The 27,017-nt window shown below is 41.7% G+C and overlaps 1 protein-coding gene across 19 annotated transcripts; it reads left to right on the forward strand.

Annotated features, from left to right (window-relative positions):
* The first annotated feature begins 737 nt into the window (after window positions 1–737).
* SSX2IP (SSX family member 2 interacting protein) lies at window positions 738–26,189 on the forward strand. 19 transcript variants are annotated; one of them, XM_084852055.1, is made up of 15 exons: window positions 1,311–1,460; window positions 3,854–3,980; window positions 7,069–7,201; window positions 7,916–8,082; window positions 8,264–8,464; window positions 12,200–12,310; window positions 15,075–15,210; window positions 15,569–15,644; window positions 15,728–15,905; window positions 18,033–18,183; window positions 20,785–20,921; window positions 21,709–21,885; window positions 22,319–22,430; window positions 23,380–23,500; window positions 24,137–26,189. In XM_084852055.1, the coding sequence occupies exons 3-15, from the start codon at window positions 7,159–7,161 to the stop codon at window positions 24,306–24,308; spliced, it is 1,782 nt and encodes a 593-aa protein (XP_084708181.1). In that variant the 5' UTR covers window positions 1,311–1,460; window positions 3,854–3,980; window positions 7,069–7,158; the 3' UTR covers window positions 24,309–26,189. The 19 variants fall into 19 exon arrangements, with proteins under 19 accessions (XP_084708182.1, XP_084708187.1, XP_084708195.1 ...); XM_084852068.1 differs by having other exon boundaries at window positions 23,380–23,474; window positions 24,137–26,168; XM_084852056.1 differs by lacking the exons at window positions 1,311–1,460; window positions 3,854–3,980 and adding an exon at window positions 738–936.
* Window positions 26,190–27,017: the final 828 nt, after the last annotated feature.

The raw sequence follows: 27,017 nt of genomic DNA on the forward strand, positions 1-27,017 counted from the left end.
CTAGAGCTGAATGAAAATAGGCTCCCAAAATTCTCCACCCTTTTCATGGATGGTGAAATGGAGGGAGGCAATTTCACCCAATATTCTCCAGAATGTGGAAAAATTCCCCAACAGTGGCAGAACTTCTTCCTTCCCGCCCCCGTCCCTTTTCTACAGCTTCAAGTGGCAGCAATGGCAACAGTATTGGCAACCTGGCTGCCATTTTGCATCTTCTACAATACTCCAGAACTAGCTTTGTTCCAGGGAATTGGGAGTGGAAAATGGCAGGTGCTCCCCATGAAAAACGGTGTAGAATATTCAGGCACTATTCAGCAAAATTGCCCCCTTTTTCTGGGAGTGAAAAATAAAATTCGTTTAAAAATTCCCCTTAAATCCCCTCTGAGAAATTTTGTCATACTTCATACTCAAGCCATCCACTTCCCTTTCTTCCCAAGAGCTTTTAATTCTTGGAAAAGAAAACTGTCAGCACTCGACTCACCTTCCCCCACCCGTTAATCCCCTTTCCCCACAGCAAGGCTGCCCCCATAAGATTCGCCTTCCGGACACTTGCATCTCCTCAGGAGTCTGAGCAACCCGAATAGCTGCCCCTAAAACAGATTCCGGAGGGGCAGCCGGCCCGCCTCCTGCAGCGAAACCAGGAAGCGTGCTGCGGCGCTTCAAAGACGAACGCATTTATCACTGCATCGGGCGAAGCGGACTTTTAATGCACGAAGCCTTACGCCGTGATAGCGGCGTGCGTGTGCGCGACGGTTTTTACGGCGCCACGAGACCTTGCTGTTGCAGTTTCGTCCCACGCTAACGCCGCCTTTCGAGGAGCGCGCCGCGCAGCCGGAAAAAGAGCGCAGAGGGCCGCGCGACAGCTCCCCGGCTCGCGCCCCGGGGCGGCTGGGCGGGGCGGGAAAGGGCGCGGAGCGCGCGGGGCGGGGGCCGCAACAGGTGAGGAGGGGGGCGCGTCTGCCGGCGGGCAGCAGCTGCCGCGTCTCCCAGGGCCCTTGTTGAAAGGTCTCCTAGCAACGGCGCGGCCAATAGCGCGCCGCGTGGGGGAGGGAAGGCGGAGTGTGCGATTAACCCCGCGAGGCAGGCAGGCAGGCGCGCGCGCGCGGGAGGGGCCGGGTCGGGCGGCGGCGGCGGCGGCGCAGCTGAGACTGGGGACCCGAAGCTGGCCGGCCGGCCCAGGCGGGGCGACGCGGCCCCGCCCGTCTCGGCAGCAGGTGGGCAGAGCCGGTTGCATGGCCAGTCAGGGGAGGGCAGCCGCCAGCCCGCCCAGGAAGAGGGCGGAGTGCGCGCGCCCCCCTCGCCCCGGTTTCCCCGGAGCAGGTCTGGGCTCGAGCTCCGCTCACCGGGGTGTGCGCGCGCGCGTGCGTGCGTGCGCGCGTGCGGAGTATGCGCACGTGGAAAGCTGCGCGAGCGGTCGAGGCACGAGGAGGGGGAAGCATGTGCGCGCGCTTGCACACGTGGAGGTGCAGGAGGGGGGAGAGCTGCAGGCGTACCGGGGGCGGGGGGCGGGGTTCCGTCCGTGTGTGGGTCGAGGAAAATTGAGGGGGGTGACGCCATAGGCACCCACGTGTGCTCGCAGGTATATACTGCCTGGGTGGGGGTCGCAGCCAACGCGGCCCTTAAATCTAAATAAGGCCCTAAACCTATGGGGTGATTCCCCCACCCACCCTCTTTAGCTAATTATTTTTAATCGTTTTGTTTTTTTCTTCTTAGCAGATGGCGAGAGCCGTTTGCAAGGCAGAGATACGATTGTACGTGCTAGGGAGTATTGTACTCTTTCCTGGTGTGAGAAGAACTGTAGGCAGACAGTTTGGAAGGGACCCATGGGGCTGGGGGAGGAGGGGGGTGTTCCAAGAGGAGAGCTGCCTGCAAGCCGTACAAACCTGTTGGTCGGTGGAGTATGATAAGGCATGGGGCAAGTAGCACTCCGGGCAATGTATGTATGGAAACGATAACCTCTGGTTGCCTGCTGTCTGTGAGGTGTGTGTGAGACACCTAATCAATAATAACGTCACCTTGCGCGATGATATAACACTGTTTTCCACTTCGCAGCTCCGGTTTTCCAAATACTCTGTGCTAATCACAGAATAGACATATCAGTTTGCGTCCCCCCCTCCTCCCCGAGATCTAGTTCATTCCCATTGAAATTGATGTGCGCTTTTTGTGGATTTGGTTAACCATTGCTCCTGCCTGACAAGGATGTATGCCAGTTTGTTAGATGCCATAGGGGTTACATCTTGTTTTATAGCTCATACTGTGCTTGCTGCAAATTATGTTTTTTGCAGGCTCTAACGTGCACTTCTTGGTAGATTCCTGGCAGTCATCAGAAAACGGCATGGCGCTGGATTATGTAGTCCTTGAGTAGGCAACCTGGTGCCCTCCAAATGTTTTGGACTATAACTCCCATGAGCCCCAGCCAGCATGGCCATTGTTCTGGGATTGTGTTTTGGAGTCCAAAACTTCTGGAGTATAACTGGTTGCCTTTGCCTGATCTAGTCTGTGTACAGTTTTCATATTGCAAAATCAGTATTAGTGCAGTATCTTTATTAGAGCAACCAAAGGATCACCAGAAATGTGCAAGTGTTTGAGATCTCCAGATCTCTTGATCAGGCAAGATGTTACAAAAAGCAGGTTTAGCCGGGGTGGGGAATGGGGGGGGGGACTTGACTTGATAGTGGAGCCAAAGTGTCTGCATGTTCAGAGCCTGTGATGAAGTGGGCTCTGTAGTCATGTGATGGCTACAAGGTTAGACCTGCAGCTGCCCCTAGAGTAGCTGGGAACTAGAAGAGGAAAAATGTTATATCCCCATTTTGAAAATATAAAATCCAGCTGTTACTTAGATATGTATCCATCCTGGGCAAAGCACACTGGCCCCTTTTACCTGTGGATCAGAGAGCAAAATCTTGATATTAACCAAGCTGGAGATAATTTTAGATGATGTACTAGGTAACAAAGAAGTCAGTTGAAGCCAAATTGAGTAGCTTTACATATTAGTTAGAGGGGATGATCGCTCAGAGAATAGAGTCCCAGTTTCAGGTGGTGTAAAAAATCCTCTTCCATCAGTGTAGAGCCCCTCTGCAGAACAGCTAGATTCAGTATTTTCCAACTTTTTAAAAAAATCAGATTGACATTCATCAAGAGAGCTGTCCCTATCTCAACTGGGTTCACTCAACAACCCATAGTTCACAACACAACAACAAACCATAGGGTCTCTTCATGGGTTGTTTGTGGTTAAGAAGTCATGGTTTGTTAGTGTGGCTGCATTCAGACAACATAACCCACGTTTCAGCAACAACCCACTGTTCAATGACAACCCACACTCAACCCATACTCAACCACTGAGTGCAGGTTATCGTGTTGTGTGAACCCAGTGATTCCTAGTAGTCTGAAAACAACCTACCTCTATGGTGCCAAGATTCTTAAAACCAGCTGGCAAAGTTCTTTTTTATACCATCAAGTTGCAATTCCATTCAAAGTATTCAGCTTTGTTAGCTCATTGGGAGAAATAATCTACCAACACTTTCTAGTTTTAGAAAGATAAATGTAAGTGGTACTGTTATGCTTTTTAAACTTATTTCAACTAAGCTTAATATTTAAAAAAAAGTTTCCCAGTTCTTTGTTGATGTTGCATGCTAACTCATGTTAGAATACAAGGATATTGCCCGTAAGACATGAAAAATAGCTTGTGCATCCCCTTCTTGCTCCCTCAGCCTGTTGATATTCATACCTCCAACAAACATCCAATTTGTGCCTTGAGGAACAGTAAAATATAGGAAACAAATTTAGAATTTGTTAGAATTTTTAAAGTAGGCATAAAAAGGTAAAGGTGTCCCCAACCAGTCGTGTCCGACTCTAGGGTGCGGTGCTCATCCCCGTTTCTAAGCCGAAGAGCCAGCGCTGTCCGAAGACGCTTCCATGGTCATGTGGCCGGCATGACTGAACACCGAGGTGCATGGAGCGCTGTTACCTTTCCCGCCGAAGCGGTACCTATTTATCTACTTGCAATTTCTTGCTTTCGAACTGCTAGGTTGGCAGAAGCTGGGACTGAAGACGGGAGCTCACTCCGTCACACGGCACTCGGGTCTCGAACTGCTGTCCTGCCGACCTTCCGGTCTGCAGTTCAGCGTCTTAACCACTACGCCACCGCGGCCCCTAAAGTAGGCATAGACTTGTATAATTGAATGACTTCTGTGGCCCCTTAAATCATCCTTTGCAAAATTGGTTTTGTTTCATCCGGATAACAGAGCTGTCTATGGAGGGGATTACTTGTCAAACGGAAGGCTTAAGCTTTTATAAACAGTCTTTGCAATCTAATCTTAGAACATGATTCTCCATGTGTTGTTCCTTGTTATGGTGTAGCACCTTCTGATCTACTGGCTTAATACACATCCTTGCACAAAATTTACTGTTTGAAGTAGATACATCACTGAAAAAGTTTTGGATTGAAGTTAGTAGACATTGATACTATGTTGATGCCTTGTTTCAACACTGACAAAATAATTTGAACTCTTTGGGAGAGGTGTATGATGCTACCCTGTAAAAGGGCTGGCTGGTGTGTGTAAACTTGGGCAGGGCTGTGTGTGTGTGTGTGTGTGTGTGTGTGTGACACAGCATGTGATATATTGAAAGGCCAGATGGTGTAATGTGATTGCACTGTAGTGCTGTAGACACCTATTTATCTCCTGCCACTTAATTCTGAACTAGTTGTTGTTAGATCTAAAGTGAGGTTTAAAAACCCCATTTGTCAAGGCTAAATAATTTGCAACACCATCTGAACTTATAATTGGGCAGCAGTTCTACCATTTTAATCGTGTACTGAATTCTTCAGATCAGCACTTGTTTAAAAAATTGCATCTAACATTTATAACTAACTTAGTCTAGATCCAAACCAAAGTGTCCATTCTCTATTGTCTGAAAATGTTTATTCCTGGGAGGTGCTGGCGATTTAGGGTGTTAATCAGAAAAACATTAGGCAGCTGCAGTCAACTGATCACATTCTACATGTTGTTTAAACTGGCAGGTAATTTTGGACAGTTCAAAACAGATGTAGCTAAGTATTGTATAATGCAGGTGCTTCTCAATTTAGGATTAATTTTTTCCTACCTAAAAGTATGCTTTCATTCAAGGACTATTGAGAGCCCGTTGACTTAGACCAAGGGTCCCCAATGCAGCACCTGAAAAATTCTTTTATTTTTATTTTTATTTTATTTTTTCTGTTCTTTTAGTATATGTGCATATATTAAAATGGATATATGTACATGGATTTGTACGAAATGTGTACAACTTTCTAGCAATAAGATTCAACAAAAGCAGACCAAATGTCCAAATCAGTATCCATTTGAAGGTGCTGTCTATATGCCACCTGTTCAAACATTGAAAGCGTTTCAAAGTCATGAATCCTCATTATAGGAGGTGAGTGTTTATTCTTCCAATATTGTAATATCAGTCCTTTAGCTGTCAAAAGGGCACAGCCAGGGACCCCCATCTTTTTATGGTTTCTTATGAACGTGGCATAAGCTGTTTATCCAGCTTAGGCAGCTAGTTTTGAACGTTTTGCTTGGATATTGTCAATACATCTTGCTGCATGGAGTTATGAAACAACTACCACATGGAATTGATTTGACAGCATCAAAAATGAATCACGGCAATGGAAGTAAACTTAACATTATACAACTTTGTTCACTTCTGATTTGATAGTCAGGCCTCAGTGGATGGGTATTGTTTCTCAGTTCTGAAAGTTATGGATTTAAAAAAAACAAACCAAGATCCCACCCCCTTCTCTCTGACTGGGTTGGCATGACCCGGTTTTGTGCAAGTGTGCACTTAAGGTTGTCCAATATGTGTAGCCCTGCCTTGTCAATATCCTCGTAAGTTTCAACCACCCAAAGGAGCTAAGAGGAGTAAGTAAGGTACAAGGAAATTGACAGGACAAGACTGCATAAACGCTAATACACCGTTGACAGGTCCTGGGAGAAGTAGGTGCACCAGAAGGGGGGGGATATCTCCCCCTTGGCACAGTGATTGTCTGGATTTTAAGTGTTGAACTGACGCTTGTCAGTGTCCTGTTTCCATTCAATACTTCCCTGAATCTCCAGCAAGTCCAGAAAGGGTAGATCTTGGCTCCCACCTCACTTTTAGCAGCTGCCATTCAGAGCAGTTACTGCTGTGGTTACTGTGAAAGGGAGATGCAAAAAGGGGGGAGGGCCAAGATCTCCCCTTTCTGGACATGTTGGACACTTGGGAAAGTGTTGAATGGAAGCAGGACACTGAAAAGTGTGAGTTCAACACTTAAAACCCAGAGGATCACTGTGCCAAGTGGAAGATATTGCCCCCCTTTTGGTGAACCCGTCTCCTGTCCCCCCCCCCCATAGCAGGGCTTTTCAACTGTGTGCAAATTAGCCTATATGCAGTCTTGCCTTGTCAATTTCCTTGTATGTTACCTACTGCACTATGTTCCCTTTGACAGCTGAAACTTACAAGGACATTGACAAGGCAAGGCTACTTTATCAGACAGCCATAAGTGCACATCAGCAAAAGACCAACAAAAGAATAATATGAATTCAAAAATTATGATCACATTTGTGCAAACTTCTGGGGCTGAACAAAAAGGGGTAGTGATCAGTAGTACTGTTTCTTTCCCCTTCGTATATCCCCTTGTATAGGAGACTGTAATGCTTATCATCTGAATACTGTCTATTTTTGCCTCCCACATGTGATGATGACAGGGAGATGATGGGAGCTGAAATTGCATGTTGCTGATGTACTTCCAACTTGCAAACCCTTTACACTGCTTATAGGAGCCTTCTTGCCATGCACTGATGATAAGGCTGTTCATTTTTTCCAAATACTCTTTACAGGGTGTTGATGTCTTGATCTGTAATTTTGAGATTTGCTGAACCATTTCAGACCAGAATATCCTTGTGTTTGATATATTTATAAATATTTATCTAGTCTAACGAATCTAAAAATCTAGAATGTGGCTTTAATCAAGCAGAATGTCTTGCATGCCTACTTTAACCTCTTGTCTGATTTAAATACTCTCGTTAATCTAAAACGTTCTTGCTATTTTAGGAGATGCTTACGTAGGAGATTTAACCCACAGTAGTCATAACGCTTCTCTGCTGAAGCAGTTCATCAGGTACTCTAGATGCGTGAGTTGCTATGGGAGATTGGAACACTATTACAGTGCCAGCACTGTCATCAGGTAAATTATTTAAGTCATAAGTTGAAATGTGGAGGTGATTAATATAGGGGAATTAATTATAATTATAAAAGATCTTTGTATTTGCTAGGCTGGGAGATTGAACATATGTGCATAAGATAGCTGACGATCTTTAAAATGAAAATGCAAAATGATGTGATGGCTTGAAATACATTATGCTGTAAAAGCTGGGTTTTGCGAAAGTGTCCTCAATCCTCCTATATATATGGAGCTAAGTACTTCCACTTAATAGTGAGTGGTAAATTTATTATGTCTTGCAAGTTTAGAGCATTGTGGCTAATGTTGCAATAAGCTCTGCTGGGGGATGGAAAGTTGAAGCATACAATGTTGTTATCTGGAAGAAATTAGTAGAACTAATACTGACCTCTGTGAAGAGGAGGGCAAGTAGATTCATTATAAAAACTTCATAGAAAGATTAATTGTCACAACTGTTTTGGAACTGTTACGATAAATAGCCTGCCAGATATTGGAGATACTTTGTGTTTAGAATATAGTCTTTCTCCCATATCTAAGTAATTTAATACTTAATTGTCAGTGACATTCCTGAGCCACATATTATTTATCTTTATTGCGCAGGAATTACACTTGACTTGGTCTTTGATGCAAAAGGTGGGAGATAAGTATTTTATTAAAATAAATGATAAGTGACTGCTGCTTCTGACTTGTTCTGTAATATTTTGCTTTTTTCCTCCCCAGATAATAACATTTCTTGGTATACCTCAGCCAAAAATATGTCCCCCTCAAGTTTAAGTGTGCAGCAAGTGCTACACTCACCACTGCCTTTGTCCAAAAATGTGCACAGCCTTTTCAGTGCCTTCTGCAGGGAAGAGAATGTTGAACAGAGCCTCTCCTATCTTAACAGGGTAAATCAATTTGTTGTGTAACTATAAGTACTCTTAATGCAAAGGAGCTGTCTTGAGGAACAGCCCCTCACCCCACCCTTGCCACTCTCACCTCCCTCACTTGTAGAAATAGTAATGAAGTGTGATACAGATCTGAATGTTGTTGGAGATTGGTTTAAAAATTATTTCTCTATTGTGCTAGGAGCTGACCACACTTGGCTTCCCATCGCTTTATGCTGACTCCAAAGGTAAAGAGTTGAGTGTAGTATCAGTCTTAAACTGTATGAATGAGCTGCTCCTGCTTCAGCGCAAGACTCTGCGAGCTCAGGAAGAAGCAGAAACCCAGCACCTGAAACTGGGCAGTGATATGGACCATCTGCAGAACTGCTACACTAAATTGAAGGTACAGTATCCTATCCTCTTTAATCTGTGCAGATTCTCTGTTTTCTGTTTACTTGGGCTATCTGCTTATCAGATCAATAAGAACAATAAATATGGGAGCGGGGGAGGTGTCATGAATTTTACTCTATCCCCTACCCTCCAAAGACTGTACTTCACTTAACCTTCGGCTCTGTGTACACAAAAATGCAAGAACTGGGCTGGGTGTTACCTTTTAATTAATGTCTAATCAACTAAACGTTGCCTACACCTGAAGTAAAGGCGGAAGCTGGGCTGAACATTTTAAATCTGCCCTTTTAATAGCATCCTTTCTAAGAGATAAACTACTTGTCTATGATCTCTTCTGAACTGCTGTTACTCAGACTTTTCTTTATTCAGCTAGGGCAATTAGTCTTAATTTCCAGAAGGGCCTTTAAATCCTGATGGTTCCCCCATCACCACTACCCCCATTGCGTCCAGAGGAGGGAATTAATTGCACCAGCTCTCAGGCTGGTGTAGTTTCTGGTCTAACTGGGGGCATGTTGGGAGAACGAGAAACCCTAGAATCTTGTGTCTCCTTGGCCATCCCTAACATGCCTCAAAACTGCCCTGTTTTTAGCCCACCTACTGCTGGAGCACTGCCAGCAGGCTAGCCAGAGCTATGGAACGCTCTGCCACCATCCAGGGAGGACCCCCACAGACAGACATTCCTCTCCGCAGGTGGACCTTGCCCTTTGAAGGCAGAGGTCCTTTCTGGATGGCAATCCAGAGCTTTGTACTGTATCCTATGACTTTCGGGGTCCATAGCATTGCCCCCATAGTTTGGGTCTGACCCAATAAATCTAAATTCTTTAAAACTTCAGAAAATAAAATAGTTGGGAACCTTTTAGTCCTGCATCTAAAGTAAAGTAAACCTGCTATTGCCCCAAATAATACAACACAAAGGTATGACCATTTGAAATGATCCAGTGGTTTATTTTATGTGTATCCCACCCAGTTAGCAATGTCCTCTGGGTGGCTAGTGAACAGATGTTTAAAGTCCAATGTATTGTTCATATTTGAGTTCCTAGTGGGAAGGCCTGGGGGTGCCATATGAGAGCACGTTCTGCACAAGTGATCCTTCTGGACCAGTAGTGCTACAGCCATTCATACAGGAGAGACTCTTGATGCGGAGTGCATGCGATTTGGTAGTTATTTGTAGATACAGAGCTGCTCAATCCCCAGCACCTTAGTCATAGATACATTTCTAATAGCAATGCCTGATGGGAGACTCAGGCGAAGGGGCAGACTATGCTTTCCTGCGTTCTGCACCCGACTTTGGTTAAATATTACTCTAATGTAGCTTGGAAAGACAGCCTCCTGGTGGCATATGATTCGGGAAAGTCCAAAGGTCATTTTGAAATGCTGAGCCAATCAAATCCTACTTCCTTGTTTGTTTTACCTTCTAAAATAGATGTTAGCTTTATTATTGCTGGTATATGGAATGTTTTAGATATGTATTTGTTATTTCTAACTTATTTAGAATGCCCCTTTTACACGAACAGCACTGTATTGAGTTTTGAACCAGCTTCAGCCTTGTCACCAACACAGCATTTAGCTTCTTTGCATGCCACAGTGTAGGCATGGATTCCAGCATATACCGAATGAAAAGCTAACAGAAATTAGTATAAAGTTAAGATAGCATTTCAAATAATTCCCAGTGTGGTGGTCATTCACTGCTGTATCTGTTCTGTTGAGTCATCATAATAGCACTGCACTTTGTTTCATTCCCTGCGGTGCTGTTATGTTCAATAAGATGTGGATCTCTGTCCGATATAGCACAGTTCTACGAAGGCTGTACATGCAGCACACTCTGGCTACATTAATGGCTCCCATCCTTCCCCTTCTAGCCTTAGAGTGCTAAAAGACATTTAAGTCTAAAAGAGAGAGATTGCTGCATATATGGCTACCAATAGCACTGCACAAATTCAGAGCTGTGGAGGCTGCACACGCTGCTCTCCTTGAAGAGACAGCCATGTGCAAGGCGAATGCAAACAGAGAAACCTGTCAAGCCCGCATGCTCTGTCGGTGAGGCATTAGCATAACCAACCTCTGCTGCAATGTTAATGGTGTAAGAGGAGCAGCAGCACTGAATACTGCTCCTGAGTGTAGTCCTTCTGCAGTCTAAAATCATAGAATCATACAGTGGGAAGGGGGCATTTAGGTCAGTGAGCTTATTCCCCTGCTCAGTGCAGGAATCCAGTTTAAAGCATCCCTGACAGATGGCTGCTTGAATACATCCAGCAAGCCACTACCTCCCTAGGCAGTTGGTTCCATTGTCTGGCTGCTCTGACCATTAGGAAGTTTTTCCTGATGTTCAACCAAAACCTGCCTTCCTGTAATTTAGCCCTGTTATTCTGTGTCCTATAGTCCTGGGTGACAGAGAATGGGTTGTGACCCTCTTCTGTGTAACAGCCCTTTACATACTTGAAAAGTGCTATCATATCCCCCCTCAAGGCTAAACATACCCAGTTCTTTCAAAGTTTCCTTGTAGGACTTTGTTTCTATTCTTATTCTTATTCTATATAATTCTCTGTAATTCATCGTCATCATTATTATTATTATTTATTACATTTCTATACTGCCCAATAGCCAAAGCTCTCTGAGTGGTTTACAAAGATTAAAAACATTAAAAATACAATATACAGAGATTAAAAGCCATTTACATAAAAAGCACATGAACAGACAAATATACACAAGAGACAACTACTTCAAACAAACAATTCTAGTCCTTTGATCAACTTTGCTGCCCTTCTCTGAACTCATTCCAATTTATCTGAATTCTTCCTAAGGTTTGATGTCCAGAACTGCACACGGTATCTGAGTAGAGTGGAACTGTCACTTCCTGTGAATTTGAAACTAAGTTTCTATTAATACAACCTAAAATTGTATTTGCCTTTTTTGCTGACACATTGCACCGCTGACGCATATTCAGGTTGTGCTCTACTCCAACTCCAAGATCCTTTTCACACACAGTATTGCCAAGCCAGGTATCCCCCATTTTATACCTGCGCATTTGATTTCTTTTTCCTAAACGAAGTACTTTGCACTTGTGTCTGTTAAATTTCATTCTGTTGTGTTCTGCCCGGTCTTCTAACCTATCAAGATTATTTTGAATTTTGTTTCTGTCTTCTAAGGTATTAGCTATCCCACCCAATGTTTTATCATCTGAAAATCTGATAAGCATTCCCCCCACCTCCTTCTCCAAGGTATTAATAAAAATGTTGAAGTGTACAGGGCCCAGGACTGAGCTCTGCAGCACCCCACTCAATACCTCCCTCCAGTTTGATGAGGAACCATTGTGTACGGTTCTCTCTGTGTACGGTTCTCCAGTCAACTCAGGATCTACCTAGTAGTAGTGCCATCTAGCTCACAATTAACTAGCTTGCCAATCAAAATATCATGGGACACTTTGCCAAATGCTTTGGCAAGGTACAGTATCTGCAAGTAGGAAGCAGATTGAATAACATTATAACAGTACATGGAAATTGATTTCATTTCATACTTTATTCACCTAAACCCATGAAAGTAAGCTAATGTGCTAATGCTCTAGAGTGCCATAGTGTTCCTGTATCTAGAACTCAGTAACTTAGTACGAAACGTGTATGATTTCTGTGACTGAAAATTGCCATCTCAGTAGTTCAGCAATAGCCAATGTATTTTGGACCTTTCTAGTACATTAAGAATGAATTATAAGTTATTTTTCTTTCCTTCTTAATAGGAGCAGCTGGAAACATCTAGAAGAGAAATAGTTGGACTTCAAGAAAGGGATAGACAGCTGCAATGCAAGAACAAGAATCTGCACCAGTTACTCAAAAATGAAAAAGATGAGGTTAGTCACCCTTTACTTTTGTGGGAATGGCACTGATCATTTTGATAAACGGTGTGGATTTTGTAAATATGCAAGCCTTTCATTTTGTAGGAATTCCAGTAAGAGAGGGGTTGCTGAAATCTGTATTTGTAGCAGTCCTTTGTGATCATACAGCAAATGAATTTGTCATGTTAGTTGATGTGCAAGTCGTGATCACGAGTTCTGTGAACATAAGGTAGTGTTTGGTGTCTGTGCATGTAGTAGACTATATTGGGCACATGTGGCACAGATATTCTGTGGGGGAGGAATTGCCTGCATGATTTAAAACTCAAATATGACATAGTTCTATCATGCATAAGGAGAAGGGCAGGAGAACTGACGCTTTACACCATTAGAGTAATCTAACAGATTTTGAAATCTGATAACTATTAGGAGCAAAGGGGGAGAACAACAAATGTTCCAAACAATAAAAGGATTCCAGTATAGTTTCTGGGATTGTCAACCCGGATAGGCAAAACCATTGTTCCAGCCCTATCACTTGGCAAGCTCTCTTGCTTATTCTCAGGTCACTCTGTGTTTTTAGTGGCTTTTGTATATATGTATTCTGTTGGCATCACCTTAGTACCTTGTCTAACATGTTTTTAGTTCTGGGAAAGGCTGCAGGAGCAAGGGATTCATGGTGGCCAGAAGCAAAAAGATCATGACAGTATTGTGCCAGCTGCTAGCATCTGATGCATTTAAAGGGCATGACCTGTGTGTCATCTGCTGTGATTGAATTAGTAGGAGCTTTCCTCACATGAGTAAGCAAGCTATGGGAATGCAGGATAAATATAAATACCCTTAAGTCACCACCCCAGTCAAGTAACCCAAGGGTGACTTAAACAAAGTCTAAAGCATTGGCCAGGAAATATGGTCCAGTCCTGAAATGTCCTCACATCATGATTGGTCAGCAGATTAAAGCACCTACAGGTACCCTTCATGGTGCCCTTTATTCTGGGAGCCCTCCCCTGTTTGTCTCTCAGAAGGATGGCCTTTGTAGCACTTAATCAGGCAGCCTAAATTCAGTCAAGATGCCAGAGACCTCCTAGAAGGCTCCTATTGGTTCCCCAGAGCCAAGCTATTGATTCCTTCGTTTAACTGTATCTTGAGTACACCCAAAGTTGTTGCCTCCTATGTGCTCTTTGTCTGAATTCTATAACTGCCCTGGAGTTCAACCATTCTTTGGGAGTTTTGATCGTGGGACTTGATGCACACTCTAACAATCTGTGCAGCTGCGTGTGAAGCACCCATTCTTGCATTTGGGCAGTGGCCCCTTCAGTGGTGTTGCCTAACTCTACTGAGAACATGGCCAACTGCCTGGGACCACATAGGAAACCTCTGCATAATGTACCTTACTGCAACATTGGCGCCGCAGTCAGCTTGTGTATGTGTCACTTACACAGTCAGCTTGTGTATGTGTCACTTGGGACCTGAGAAGTCTGTGCCTTGCAATGGAAAGAAAGCAGTATTAGTGTTGAGATGCTGCGTTTAAGCTTATCTCCCTGGTAGCGAAGTAAGTTGCCAAGGGCTAAGGTTTGGGGAGAGCAGTCTCAAGCCAGGTGCATCCCACATCTAGTTAGCTTTCTTCCCATTCCTTCTCGCCTTTACCTGTGTTTGTTATTTTCATTGGGTTAGTTAGGGACACAGGGTTGGCATTGCCTCACTCACTGTGCTCCACTCCAGATCCTATTTTGAATTGTATTCCACACTGAGTGGAGCTCAGCCATTCCATTGGCTGTTTCTTGTTAATATGGTACACCACATTATCAAGGAGGTTGGGTGATTACCCCATTTTGAATTTGTGACCAGAAGCCCAGAGAATCCAAGATAGCTTGTGCCTTCTGTGATTTTCCAGGTAACTAAACCAGGAAGTGAAGCACCTTGTGTTCCCCTTCCTTTGAAACAGGTTAAATACACCTGCTTTGTCTTCATTTCTCTCTCTCCTGATACTGGTCAAATTCTGTCCACTTGGACCTTCACATGTGCCCCCTTATGCCATTGAAACCTGAGTTGCACTTGTTGTACTTAAGTCTTCAAAAGATGGTGTTACCATTTCTCTAATACCTACCCTGCTCTTTATTTGGCAAATCAGATTTCTGTGCTTCTGTCTTTTCTCAGTCCCGTGTTAGGAGATGATGTAGTAGCCAACCATTTTCTTTCAGGAACAATTATGGTAAAATAAAGCTTCTGTACTTAAGAAACTACTCTTTTTCTGTGTTCCTAAGCTACTTTCCTCACTTTAGCCTAGCACAGTGTATAATCCACAATGTGCATGCTACACTTCCACAAAAAATCCTGATGTTTTCATGTTTTGGGGTACATGTGTATAGATGCGAGTTTGCATACACCTGTGAGCAAAGATACAGGAAGCAGTGCCGGTAACATACCACAGTTATCAACTTGTTTACTTGATTACTTATTTTGGAAATGGAATGAAGGCCCCTGATTTTTACCAGTGGTGTTTGTTTTTTTTACTCCTCCCTCTGGTTACAACTGATCCATCTCTGTGACCTGTAAAAACAAAACAAAAATGAAGCTGAGCTGAGATAAGGGGTAATTATCTAAGAGGACCATTCATGTTAAGGGTCACTTTTAAAAATGATTGTCATCTTCGTCTTTCATTGTGGGTAGACCTCTGCTAGAGTTAATTGAAATTCCTTGGTGCATAAATAGCAGTATTTCTGATAGAAGCAGTTTTCTTATTAGACAGCAATTTTGAATTTAAAAGTAAATGTGTGTATTGCAGGTGCAGAAACTGCAGAATATTGTTGCAAGTCGAGCGACCCAGTATAATCATGATATGAAGAGGAAAGAAAGAGAATACAACAAACTGAAAGAGCGTTTTCACCAACTCCTTATGAATAAAAAGGAGAAAAAAATGGGTATAACTTACAGATCTGTTGCTAGGGTAGAGTTTGTGATGTGGACTTTACTTCTGCTTCCTGTTATAGTTTTAATTTGTCCTTCATAGTCTCTTCACTGTTCTTGTTATGTTCATTTGTGTCCCAAGTATGTAGCAGATATGCAAAGAGCAAGAAAGGGACAATGAGAGATAAGGTGTGGGGAAACAAAAATGCTGCTTTCAGAACTTTACATCAAGTAAATTTACTTATGGGTGGACTTTGTCCCATTCACTAGGGCATCATTGTGCAAAGCAAAACTTAAGGTCAGTTTTTATCCTTTGGTGTATGTGAGATGTGTTTTTAGTTTCTCTGCTTGATGTAATTTCTTTCCTTATAGCCATGGATGTTCTAAACTACGTAGGTAGAGTTGATGGCAAGAGAGGTGCATGGAGAACTGGGAAAACAGAAGCTAGGTGAGCTGGTCACTGTATAGCTTTTTTTGTGTGGTCACTTTAGCATATTTCATATTTACCTATTTTAAGTGCTGTGCTTTCAGGAATGAGGAAGAAATGTATAAGGCTCTCTTAAATGAATATGAACAGCGCCAGAAACAGCTTCTGGTAGAAAATGCTGAACTCAAAAAACTACTTCAACAAATGAAGAAGGAGATCATTTCTCTCCTTCCACCACAGAAGCAGAAACCTAAAGAGAAAACTGAAGATGGCAATGAAACGGTAAGTGGGTGCATGTAGAACATATATATACAAAATATTTTAAAAACAAAATTGCATCATAATGTGTTGTGTCACTAGATCTTGTGAACCTGCTCACTTCTGCCACCTGTGATTTATCTCAATTTGTTTTTAAAGGGATAGAATTGTACCTTCCACTTCATTTATTCTATTTATTTATAAGTTGCCTTTCTGGGCCAAGTCCACTCAAAGCAGCAAGCAAAATAAAGTATAAAACTAGAAATGCAATAATATAATATCAACACTTTAAAATTCAAAATACAAATAAATTAGGGATGCAATCTTATGCATGTTTAGACAGAAGAAAGTAGGCCTTTTTCTGTCTAAACATGCATAGGATTGGACCCTAAAATACAATTCAGCCAGTACAAAAATCATTTTCAGAGTCACAACATGACCATTAAAATGCACCAGTTAAAAGTCATTCGAAGGAGGAGTGTTTTCAAAACTTTTTAAAAATACAAATTCCATAAGTTGTGGACAACTTAGTCTGCATCCAACCCTATATATTTTCCATATGACAGTAAGATGGGAAAAGCTGATTTTTGTGCACTGCATAAAAGCACGACTTATTTATTGGGGTATGTTCCAAGAATTCCTCCTGGATGTTGAAATTGTTGCCCTTTAATCAAAATATATCGCATGTTATCAGTCTAACTAGCATTTCCATTCTTATATTTTCCATGATTACGCAAGCTTCAGGGCTAGAAATAGGTTTGTAATAACTTGTGTAAGACTGACAGATTCAGTCCAGTTGAAGGTCCCATGTACTTGTTTAACCTCTAGACTGTTTTGTAATATCTGCTTGTAATTTTCACCACATCCATAGTTAGTAATGCATCACTTGGCAGTTTATAGCTTCCTCCAGTTTTCATTTGACTTAATTGTACAGAATTCGGAGTGCAATGTGTAATTATCTTTTACTTTCAGTAGTTGGAGTTACATCTTTTCCATGAGAAACGACCTGGTTTTAGGAATGTAGATGATTTCATTTCTGTTCACAAATTATCTGAACATGTCCCATTTGCAATCCCAAATGCAAATGAGAGCAGGAAAACTTTCCTGGAGAAATGTTTGCAAGTTCCCGAATTTGTGATCGCTTTTTAAAAATGCATTTTTTTTAAAAAATGTACACTTTGAAGAACATACTTTAAAACAATTAAATACACATTTTCATATTTTAGTCAGTGGGGAGAAATTGTACACTTTTGAAAAATATGCACAGAAATGCACAGTTTCCTCGTTTGGAATGCGCGCTTTTCCCATTCAAGTGAGCGAAAAAACAGGTCAGACCCAAAAACTGAACTGAAACAAGCTTCAAAGTTATGTTTGGACATCTAGTGAGCTTGAAATAGCTGCTTCTCCCTTCCCTGTGTGGTTTATAGGAATGGGGCAATTGACTGAAGGTAGGAGGATAAAAATTCAAGAGAAATTGGGAAGAATAGAGATCAAACCCAAGTATATTCTATGGTTAATATTTCCCTAGTAGGTTTTTATAAAACCAAGATGTGGTTTTCTTGACACTTAAGATTTCCATGCTGCTTTTCTACATTGAAATCTTCAGTATATTTTACATCAGGTTATAAATGTTAAAAAAAAAAAAAAGTTTTGTAGACAGTAGTGATCAGTTTTGAGTGAACCATGTTTAGAAAAACAGGGTTTTAAAAATCCTGAGCTGCTTAAAATGAAAGGCGGTATTGTTAAAGACAAGAAAATAAAGGAGGTATTGGTTAAGTATAAGAAAATAAGTGCTGCTTCTGGAAGAGGTGTATGCTTGACCCATGTAAATATAAATAGATTTGTAGGTAAATAGCCATACCTGTAAACTGGATGCCCCCAGATAGGAAATTAAGGGAAATTTCTGCAAGACTTTAATTTATGTATGCATATTTGAGGATTTATAACCACTTTTCAACTCAATTCTCAAGGTAGAGAACAATATTAAAAACAAAACACATATGCACCAAAATATCTATATTAAAATGCAAACTAAATCAGCAGCACTGTTGTAAAATCAGGGAGAATAATGTATGTAAACTAAATTATGGTTAGTTCTGGATCTCACTCTTGTTTCACAGTTACTTAAGGTGTAGATTTTTCATCTTGCAGGTCCTGTCAGACATGGAGGAGGACTCAGCAGAAGCAAATAAAGAGAACATGTGGGAACTTTCTTGTGAAACAGTGCGTGAACAGCTTGCTAACAGCATTCGAAAACAGTGGAGAATGCTGAAAAATCATGTGGAAAACCTTGATAACCAAGGTAAAGCTGAGATATGCTTGTGATGTCTTTTCTTATATAAGTTGATTGAGTACCGGCTATGGAAAGTTCTAATTAATATAATTTTCTAATGTTGCCATGGTCATTGAAAAATGGTGCAAGCAATGGGTTGGATCCAGTCTTAGTCATACTTAGAATATCTGTCATAACTGACTTGAGTCCCATTCATTTCAGTGGGTCTAGTCCAGGTATGACTAATCCAAACCACTAGAAACAGAGGATTTTCCTCATCACAGTAGAACAGCAGGAAGAACATTGCATTTAACAGTAATAATATTAAAGACAGATTAAAACAGAAAAAAATCACACTATGCCCTTAAAAAACAGTGAGAAAAAATAAATCTGAGTCACTGGGTTTGCAGGCCATGCTAGGCCACAGTGGGTTGTTATCATGGGCGGTTGCAGAGTGCTTAGTGTGACATCCGAACGTGGAGCACTTTTCCCATTGTGGGTAGTTTTCTGCAAACAAGCACCCTGAGAGCCTATGGCTTACGGTAGGATTGTTTAAGGTGGCTTGTTCACAGCGTGGCTTAGTGTGATCTCTGAATCTGCCAGGGTGATTTTTTTTTTCATGGGTTGTCAGGAATGGCTAGAGAGCTGGCCAGCAAAAGAAGCAGCTCCCCCCGCTGCTCCTCACAATCTCGCTAGTGCTGCTCCCATTCTCCTTCATCCCTTCTTAGTGCCCTCTATTTGTTTTCCATAGGATTCTTGAAGAAAGGACATCAGAAAGTGTCCCGAAAGAATTTACAATTTTTTTTTCCAGTCCTGCTCAAGTGCACAGGAGTAAATGACCGCTGCTAAGATTTTTCTGTAATTTCCCCCTCCGTGTTACTGCCCTGCTATGAGATTTGTGCAATTGCCCCCTCCACTTTGCTTTCCTGCCATGAGATTTGCATAATTTCCCTTCTGTTAGTGATGGAGATCAGTGGAGGGAAGCAACAAGCACTGGCGGGGGTGGGGGGTGGGGGAAGCAGCTGGTGGTGGCAGGAGAGAAGGAGTTTTAGTGATGTGTGTTTTTACTTCAGTGTAATGCAAAGAAGCCTTTAAAAATAAAAGGTGTGTGCTAGCAAAGGACGCACCAAAGTGGAAGACATTGACAAGAGGGGGATATGGGTATGCTTGCTAAATTATGCAAGACCCTGGAAAAAAAACTCCTTTGCCAGCCGATAACTGTAGTGGACCAATTGCAGAAAGGGTGCTGACATACGGAACAAGGAAACAAGGATTTCTGCTGCAAAGACCCCTGGGATACATGCCAGCAGCGGGCTAGAGGGCTGAGAGGCACTGAGGGAGAAACAAGCCATGGGAAGCCACTGAGCTGGCAATTGTCTGTTGAAAGTAAGGGACAAACCATCCACCCACCATGACGTCTTGTCAGGGTGGCTTAGCATGATGTGCAAATGCATCTATTGCCTATTATACATGATAATACAACAAACATTTATCTTGCAGGGGGGTTGTTTTTAATTTGAGGAATTGCTTGGCCTTCTTTCATTTGTAGTTACTGGAATCTGCAAAACACTTTAATTGGAATTCTTTCAATTGTAAAGGTTTTGAGAATAGTACTCCTGCTATCCCTCTCCCCTTCCTCTCTCCAGGCAATTGATATAAATTGAGCTGAATACTAATCATGAGTTACAAAGCATGGGGAAGAGGATATTCATAGTCAAGCATTAAGATTATTACAAGTAGTGATTTAGAGCTTTAACCAGAGCTTGTGTATGATTTTATTCCTGTATCTTTTTGATCTTTATGGATGGTTTTGCATGTTAGTTTTGCTTCACATCTCTCAGCAATTGTCTCCTTTAATACAGCAATTCCTAGTGAACCCACTAATATCCAATGCACATTTTTCTTTTATTCCTTTTTACACTAAATAGACAATGACATCTAACTCCAGTCAGTTGGAGTCTTGCCAATGGCTTTGGTGGATTTTTGACATAATTGTTTTGAAAGTATACAGATTGTTTATCTGATGGGGACTAAGTAAGCCCATGTAGCCCCTGAGAATATAAGCAGTTAAAAGGCAATTTAGCAGCCATAACCCTGAATTTATAAATAATTCCCTATGTGTATTGCAGATTGTACAGAAACCTGGTGAGCATGATCTATTCTACATCACTTCCAGAATTTCTTGCCCTGAATTTAATAAAAAATGTGTCTTATGTGAAGCTCTAAAGTTCTCTTAGTTAATGTTTTGTAAAAACAAATTCAGTAGCTACTTTATATAATCAATCAATTTATTAGTCAACCAATCATAATACTGTACATAACAAATAGGGATCCTCTGTGGGGAGGCTTTGGCTCAGTGATACGGCACCTGCTTTGCACACAGAAGATCCCAGGTTCAATCCGTGGCATCTCCAGGTAGGGTTGGAAAAAGTTCTGCCTGAAACCCTGGAGAGCCGCTGCCAGTCAGCATGGACAATATGGAACTACATGGAGCGATGGTCTTACTCCATATAAGGTAGCTTCCTATTTTCGTTTGTTCCTGTGCCAACTCAAAAGAAAGTATATACAGTATCAAGTGTAACTACTTAATAGAGAGTATAAATAATCACAGGTCATTTTTCAAACTTGTAGTATCACATGTACGTTCTGGATCACTCCGTGACAAAGATACAATCTCAAGAGAGGACCACGAACTGGAAGTTGAAAGGCTACAGTTGGAAATTCAGCAGTGCAAAGAGATGATAAAAACTCAACAGCAGCTCCTACAGGTAAGCATTATTCAAACAGGTATCAGAGTGGCCTCTGTGATGCAAAGGTCAACATATAGATGAAGTATGCAAGAAGTGTAAATGAGCTCTACCTTGGATTTCCACTCACTGACACTTGCACTGTCTCTAAGCCTCTCATATGTATAGTTGGGCTTTGGCACAATGGGAGAGAACCAGATCGCAAGATCTTGTAGGTGATTATACAGGGTTATTTGTATCCCAGACTGCTTCAGAATTTCCTTTAGAGCAGGGGTGGGCAACATGCCTAAAAAGGTCAAATTTAACAAGCTAAATTTGACCATTTTGGTGCTAGGTATTGCTACAGACACCATTTTCTCCCTAATTTTTAAAATATTAATTTTGAGTCGCTCAGCAGGGAGGTTGCCCACCCCTGTTTCGGAGTGTAATTTTGGAATGGGGGTGGAGTGAGAAAAATCTAAGATATAATCTACTCTGGCTGCTCTTCGTCTCTTGGAACTGACTAGTCTTCCAACTTCTCATGCATGGTGCAGGTAGAATAATGTTCAAGTACACACCAGCTGAATTGAAATGGAATCTTTTTCCTTATTTGGTAATTCAGCTTTTGGATTCCTCCTTCTCACCAGCACACATTCTTCTGACTTCGTGGCCTAGTTTTAATATGTTGTGCCTGATTCCAGATAGATTCTCTCCCCGCCCCCAATTTGTTTGATGTTTTCTGGAAACTAAAGGTAATTTTATTGTGGCCAGACTAGTAGCTTCCAGCTAATCACTTCTGATTTTTCTGTACTTCACATCTTACCTGCAGCAGCAGCTAACTTCTCCATGTGGTGATGATGATACCAATATGTTGCTACAGGACTGTTACTCGCTGGAAGAAAAAGAGAGACTGAAGGAAGAATGGAAACTGTTTAGAGAACAAAAGAAGAACTTTGAGAGAGAGCGCAAAAGTTTTACAGAAGCTGCCATTAGACTAGGACTTGAGGTACTCAAATAGTTCTGTACTTTCTAATGCTGCAGTCATTTTTGCACTTCTCAGCAACCAGATTACCTGGGCCTAGGACCAACTAACACAGCAGGCTTTGTTTTTTCTGTGCTCATTGTATATCACACAGTGAACACTGGAGTGTTTGAAAGGAGGCATGTCTGTAAATGTACGCCGGGCATGTGCCAGGGAGCTAGGACCAGCTGCAGTTCCTCAGCATGTATGTATGTTGTATTTACAGCGTATCTCCTGTTCACATGAAAAACATGTCTGATGTATAAAGCATGGATGAGCCTCCCCACCGATCCATGCAAAGCTTTGCATGACTTGTCCACAGCTTTCTGATAGCTTTCCATCTTCTAAAATAGGTGGCCTGAAATGCAAAGACCTGTGTTGATTCATGGTGGCAATCTTGCATTTTCTCTTGTTGTAGAGGAAGACATTTGAGGAAGACCGTGGAGCTTGGCTGAAGCAACAGTTCTTGAGTATGACGTCTGATCAAAATAAGACTGATCACATGAAGCCTCAGTGTGCCTTCTTGGGAAGTAAGACTTGAATGTAAAAGACATCACACTCATTCTCTCTTTAATGGAAAAAATACGCACATGTAGGTACAAATCCACACAAACCAAATCTGTGGTGATGTGAAGTACAGTATAGTTCATTCTACTTACACTGTGCATACTTATAATAAGTAGAAGGCATGTTCCAGAGACACATGCAATATACTACAATGATTTTTTTGTTTCCCGATGACCAGCCCCCCATGTGCTCTTTAAATTCTGGTCATCAGCCACCATGCTGTGAAAATTCTCTTGCCCTCTCCACACCTTCAGATGTCCTTCAGCTTCTGAATTCAGCTGTTAACTAATGACTGGAGCCTCCCATATAGTTTATTGAATGGTCACAGCATGGAGAAGTGAGCAGAACTCCTAGTTTTTATATCTTGCAAATGTGATACACTGGGGCAAGAACCATTGCTCCCATCCTGTCTGGGGCAAGTGCTGGCTCGTAGGCCTGGTGGATTTTGTGAACGAGCACAGCTTTTGCAGGTTTGCAGAAAGCTTGGCTAGTTGCCTGTGGCACGTAAATATTACCTCCAGGCAATCTTTGTCTATGTTTTCTGTTCCTCCCTGCTAAGGAGAGAAGGAAAAGACCGGATAGCCCTTCCGCATTTTTTGCAGCAAGGCAAATGTAGTGTTACTCACTGATGCTTTCTCTCTTTGTATTTCTTTTTTCTCTCTCTCTCCTTTACACTCACAGCTGTAGAGGCTGAGTGTAGACATGCATTCGCCTTCTCTCTCCCCCCCGCCCGCTGTCCAGGACTTATAGTTCTAAGTTGCAGCGGCTCCCTTTCTCCCACCACCATCAGCTCAGTGCTGTAGAAATGCATCGCTGTGGAAATGCTAATGGCAAATGCCTTTCCTAGTTTCCTCCCTGCTTTCTTGAACATTTGGCATAATTGTTTCCTAAGCAGCAGTGTTTGTCTTGCAGGTTCTGACTTGGATAATCTATTAGCCAATGTCAGGTCTCGACAAAAAAAACAGAACCACTTGTCCAATGTCTCTAAGTTCTTAGATGTTTGCCAGGTAACTCAGCATATTCTTGAGAACAGGTACCTACATTTTTCCATAACTTTTTCTTTCTGCATCCCTACAGCCTGAAAAATTACTCGGCTATAGTAGAAACATTCATGGGCCTGGGAAAGCATTCAACTAGATGTTAGTAACAAGAGATGGAAGAAATGGTTAAACTGTTTTCTGGTGTGAACTAGTTTTGGAGTAATTGGCTTCAACAATTCGGGTCTTCAGTTTCTAGACTTTCTGGGTGCTCTAGCCGGTTCATCTAGCTGGCTTCTGCTCTAAATGAGTGTGTATATTCACCTGCATTTCCTTAGCACCTTCATTACACTGATGTTTGTAAAGCTGCTCTTAAAAGTGTTTTGGATAGAACAGGCTTGGTGGATCACTTACTTAGCTGGTGTTAACTCACTAGCTATGTGTTTCTGCTTCTCACTGCTCCTTGTTTTTGTAGCTTGAAGGAGAAAGGAAAAACTAGACCCCATAATGGTGAAGGCCATATCTGATTGGTAAATGTGAGTTAGTGTGTGTGGGGTGGGGGTGGGGGGTGGATATGTGTCATCAGTCTTGCAGGGTAGGGCTTATCTGTATCACAGTCTTGTGTTTGTATATGTAAACATATTGAAGAACAGGCATGTTAATTTTCTTCTTGTTTATGTGTTTTTTTCTAGTTCAAGTGCTGTTCTGGATAAAACATCTGAAGACCGAAAGCCAAGCCAGGTTAGAAGGGAACAATTGAGAAAGATACAGACTAGTGATGCCAGCCCAGTTGCACAGGACAGTATGGATAGTTTAAACATCCCAGAAAACTTTCACACAGAGCGCATAGATAACTTGCCTTAGATTCTTAACCTTTCGTGCTCTCTTTTTGTTAAGCAAATGTGTCCATAAAGCTTTTGACTTCATTTAGTGAAACAGGGTGTTATCAGTGGAATTGATCAGTGGTGGTGATAGCAGTTGTGCTATATGTGTGGCTTTTTAAGGATCCCCCCCAACCCCTTTCCTATCTGTCCCCTTTTGAAAGGCTATTAAAAAAGAACAGTTCATTCAGATTTATGTATATTCTTACAACAGAAGACTTGGTTCTTTAACTGGTGGAATATGTGAATCTCCCGATGATGAAATGTTTCAGCATTGGTATTTTTTTTACTTCGGGCAAAAGTAGCACTTTTAGCACTAGTTTATGATGAAATGTTCACTTGCGTCTCAAGTGTAACTGGCATTGAAACTTCTTTTCCTTAACTTGAATGTACAGTATATTGTAGATGATTAACATGACAGGTTCTATATTTATTGTGTGATTTCAGATTACCTCTTTTCATATCTCTTAAATAAAGCAAGGCCTTGGCTTTCAGTTAGATGAGATATAAAAGATTATGTGACAATGCCATGAAATGAAATTCATGGATCCAAAAAATCATAATATTTTACATGCCAATCATAACAGAGGTTTTTTATTGTGATACAATGTTTACAGATGAGTTTTTTAAAAAGCCTATCATTTCAGTAAAAAAATAAAATTATATTAAAATGCATCTGCAAAATAAATGTAAGTATATTCTGCAAAACATGGGTGAATGTGTTTTGGGTTTTCTTTATCAGTTGGAAACACTGTACACTTTCAACGGTAGGTGTTGTCTACGTGGCCGCCTTTGGCTTGCCAAGTTTTTCCATTTGGCATTCAGAATTCAAAGACCAAACAATACTTTTGTGCTCTCCATGTAAGAGTTGTTAATATATCTATGCTTGAAGAATGCAAGCTATATGTATCAGTATGCAAAATAGGCATTTCTGTTGGTTGATTCAGAAGAAAAAGACATTGCAGTATTTTTTTCCGCTACACAGTCTAAATGATGTGATATATGTTAACAGCCTCAACAAAATGAATAATTACTTTGGGGTTCTTTTTGTAAGCAACCCAGATTTTTAAAGAAAATAGATGTTTCATAGTGTACTGTATCAAACTTAAGAGTTTACGTTGGGCCAATTCCTGTCAGAACAGTTGTTTCTTCGAGAGCTGACCCAATACACTTGCGTTGTGCATGCGGACATGTACCTAATGTGTATATATATAGAACATTCATATTTATGGCTGGGAACAATTCTCATGGTTGTTAAGGATGGAAAAAAGTGGACTCTTGACTAAACCATTATTGGGATATAAAATCTGACATACAACTGCAAGATCTTAAATTTGTCCAATAATCTATTGGCTGCTTATAATGGCTGATAATGAAGTATATGAATAGTTCACAAGTTCCAAGTTGACAATAAGAAAGTATGTCTACTGCTGATGGTGCTTTACTAAAATGTACAAACTGGTCTTATGCATGCCATTTTCAATTTCAGAGTGCCTACTTTTCATACCATGGTTTTTATTTGTATATAATCTTACATATTCATTGCATAGACTAATTAAAAAAAAATACTTGCAACTGCTGGCAAAAAATTCAGATGAACTGCTACCCAAAGGTCACACACCGCCTCATGTAGGCTAAGATCCAAAGGACTACGTGACCAAGAAACTTTGGACTTTCATTTCTTGGACAACAACTCTGTTTGCATGGAAAACCTTCCTTGAAGCAGCCGAGGCTGATCCCATGTATTTTTCCTTGGCAGTAAGCCCCACTTTTGAATAATTTTATTTTTTTGATTTATACTTCATTGTTCAAGTGGTTTCCAGGGTGGTTTACAAAAAGTTAAAATTACAATAAAATAGACATGAAAATACTATGATGTAAAAGAGCAGTATAAAAGCCGCAGAATTAAAAGCTAAATGCCAACCTGCATAAATGCAGTGTAAAGAAGATTTAAAAAATCAGGGTGGGGGCAAGAGAGAGCGGTCTTTCCCTGGCACTGAAATGGCAACAAGGTAGGCACTAAGTGAGCCTCCCTGGGGCGAGCAGTCCACACTCAGACTGCCCTCACCACATCGTCCCATTCCCTTGTAGCTATCTGCCACAACTCAAGACACTTGAAGAAGGGCTTCTGTTGAAGATCTTGGTGTACAGGTAGGCACATCTGAGGTCAAGCAGTCTTTCACCTCTTCCGGTCCCGGGCTGTGAAGGGCTTTAAAGGAAGATAAAAACCAGAACTTTGAACTGAGCCCAGAAACAACCTGGAAGCCAGTGCAGTTGGCAAAGCACAAGTGTGTGGTCATATGTGGAACTGGGTTTTAACAGCTTCATAGCCATATTTTGGACTAATCGCAGTTTCAAGGTGTCTTCAAGGGCAGTACCGAGTAGAAGGCATTACAGTAGCCTAATCTACAGGTTACCAGGCCATGGATTACTGAGGCCAGACTTATCTCTGTCCATCTAGGAGGATCATTCTCCCACATCCGTGTGCCGAGGATTACATCATTAGGTGAGTTTTAGCAAGCAACTTGATATAGAATGCAGGTCTGCCATTCAAGAAAAAAACCTACTGGGAAAGTCCAAGCCCTTGGGCCACGCAAAGTTGCTTTTTGTATCCTAGCCATCGCTTCTGCTACATTAATATGTCTAGGACACTCTTGTCCTCTGTTTGCTTGTTTAGATCCCCACTGACTTA

The sequence above is a fragment of the Heloderma suspectum genome, chromosome 4 (genome assembly GCF_057233095.1).
Source record: "Heloderma suspectum isolate Gila_16-S chromosome 4, 16-S_ref, whole genome shotgun sequence".
Taxonomy (NCBI): domain Eukaryota; kingdom Metazoa; phylum Chordata; class Lepidosauria; order Squamata; family Helodermatidae; genus Heloderma; species Heloderma suspectum.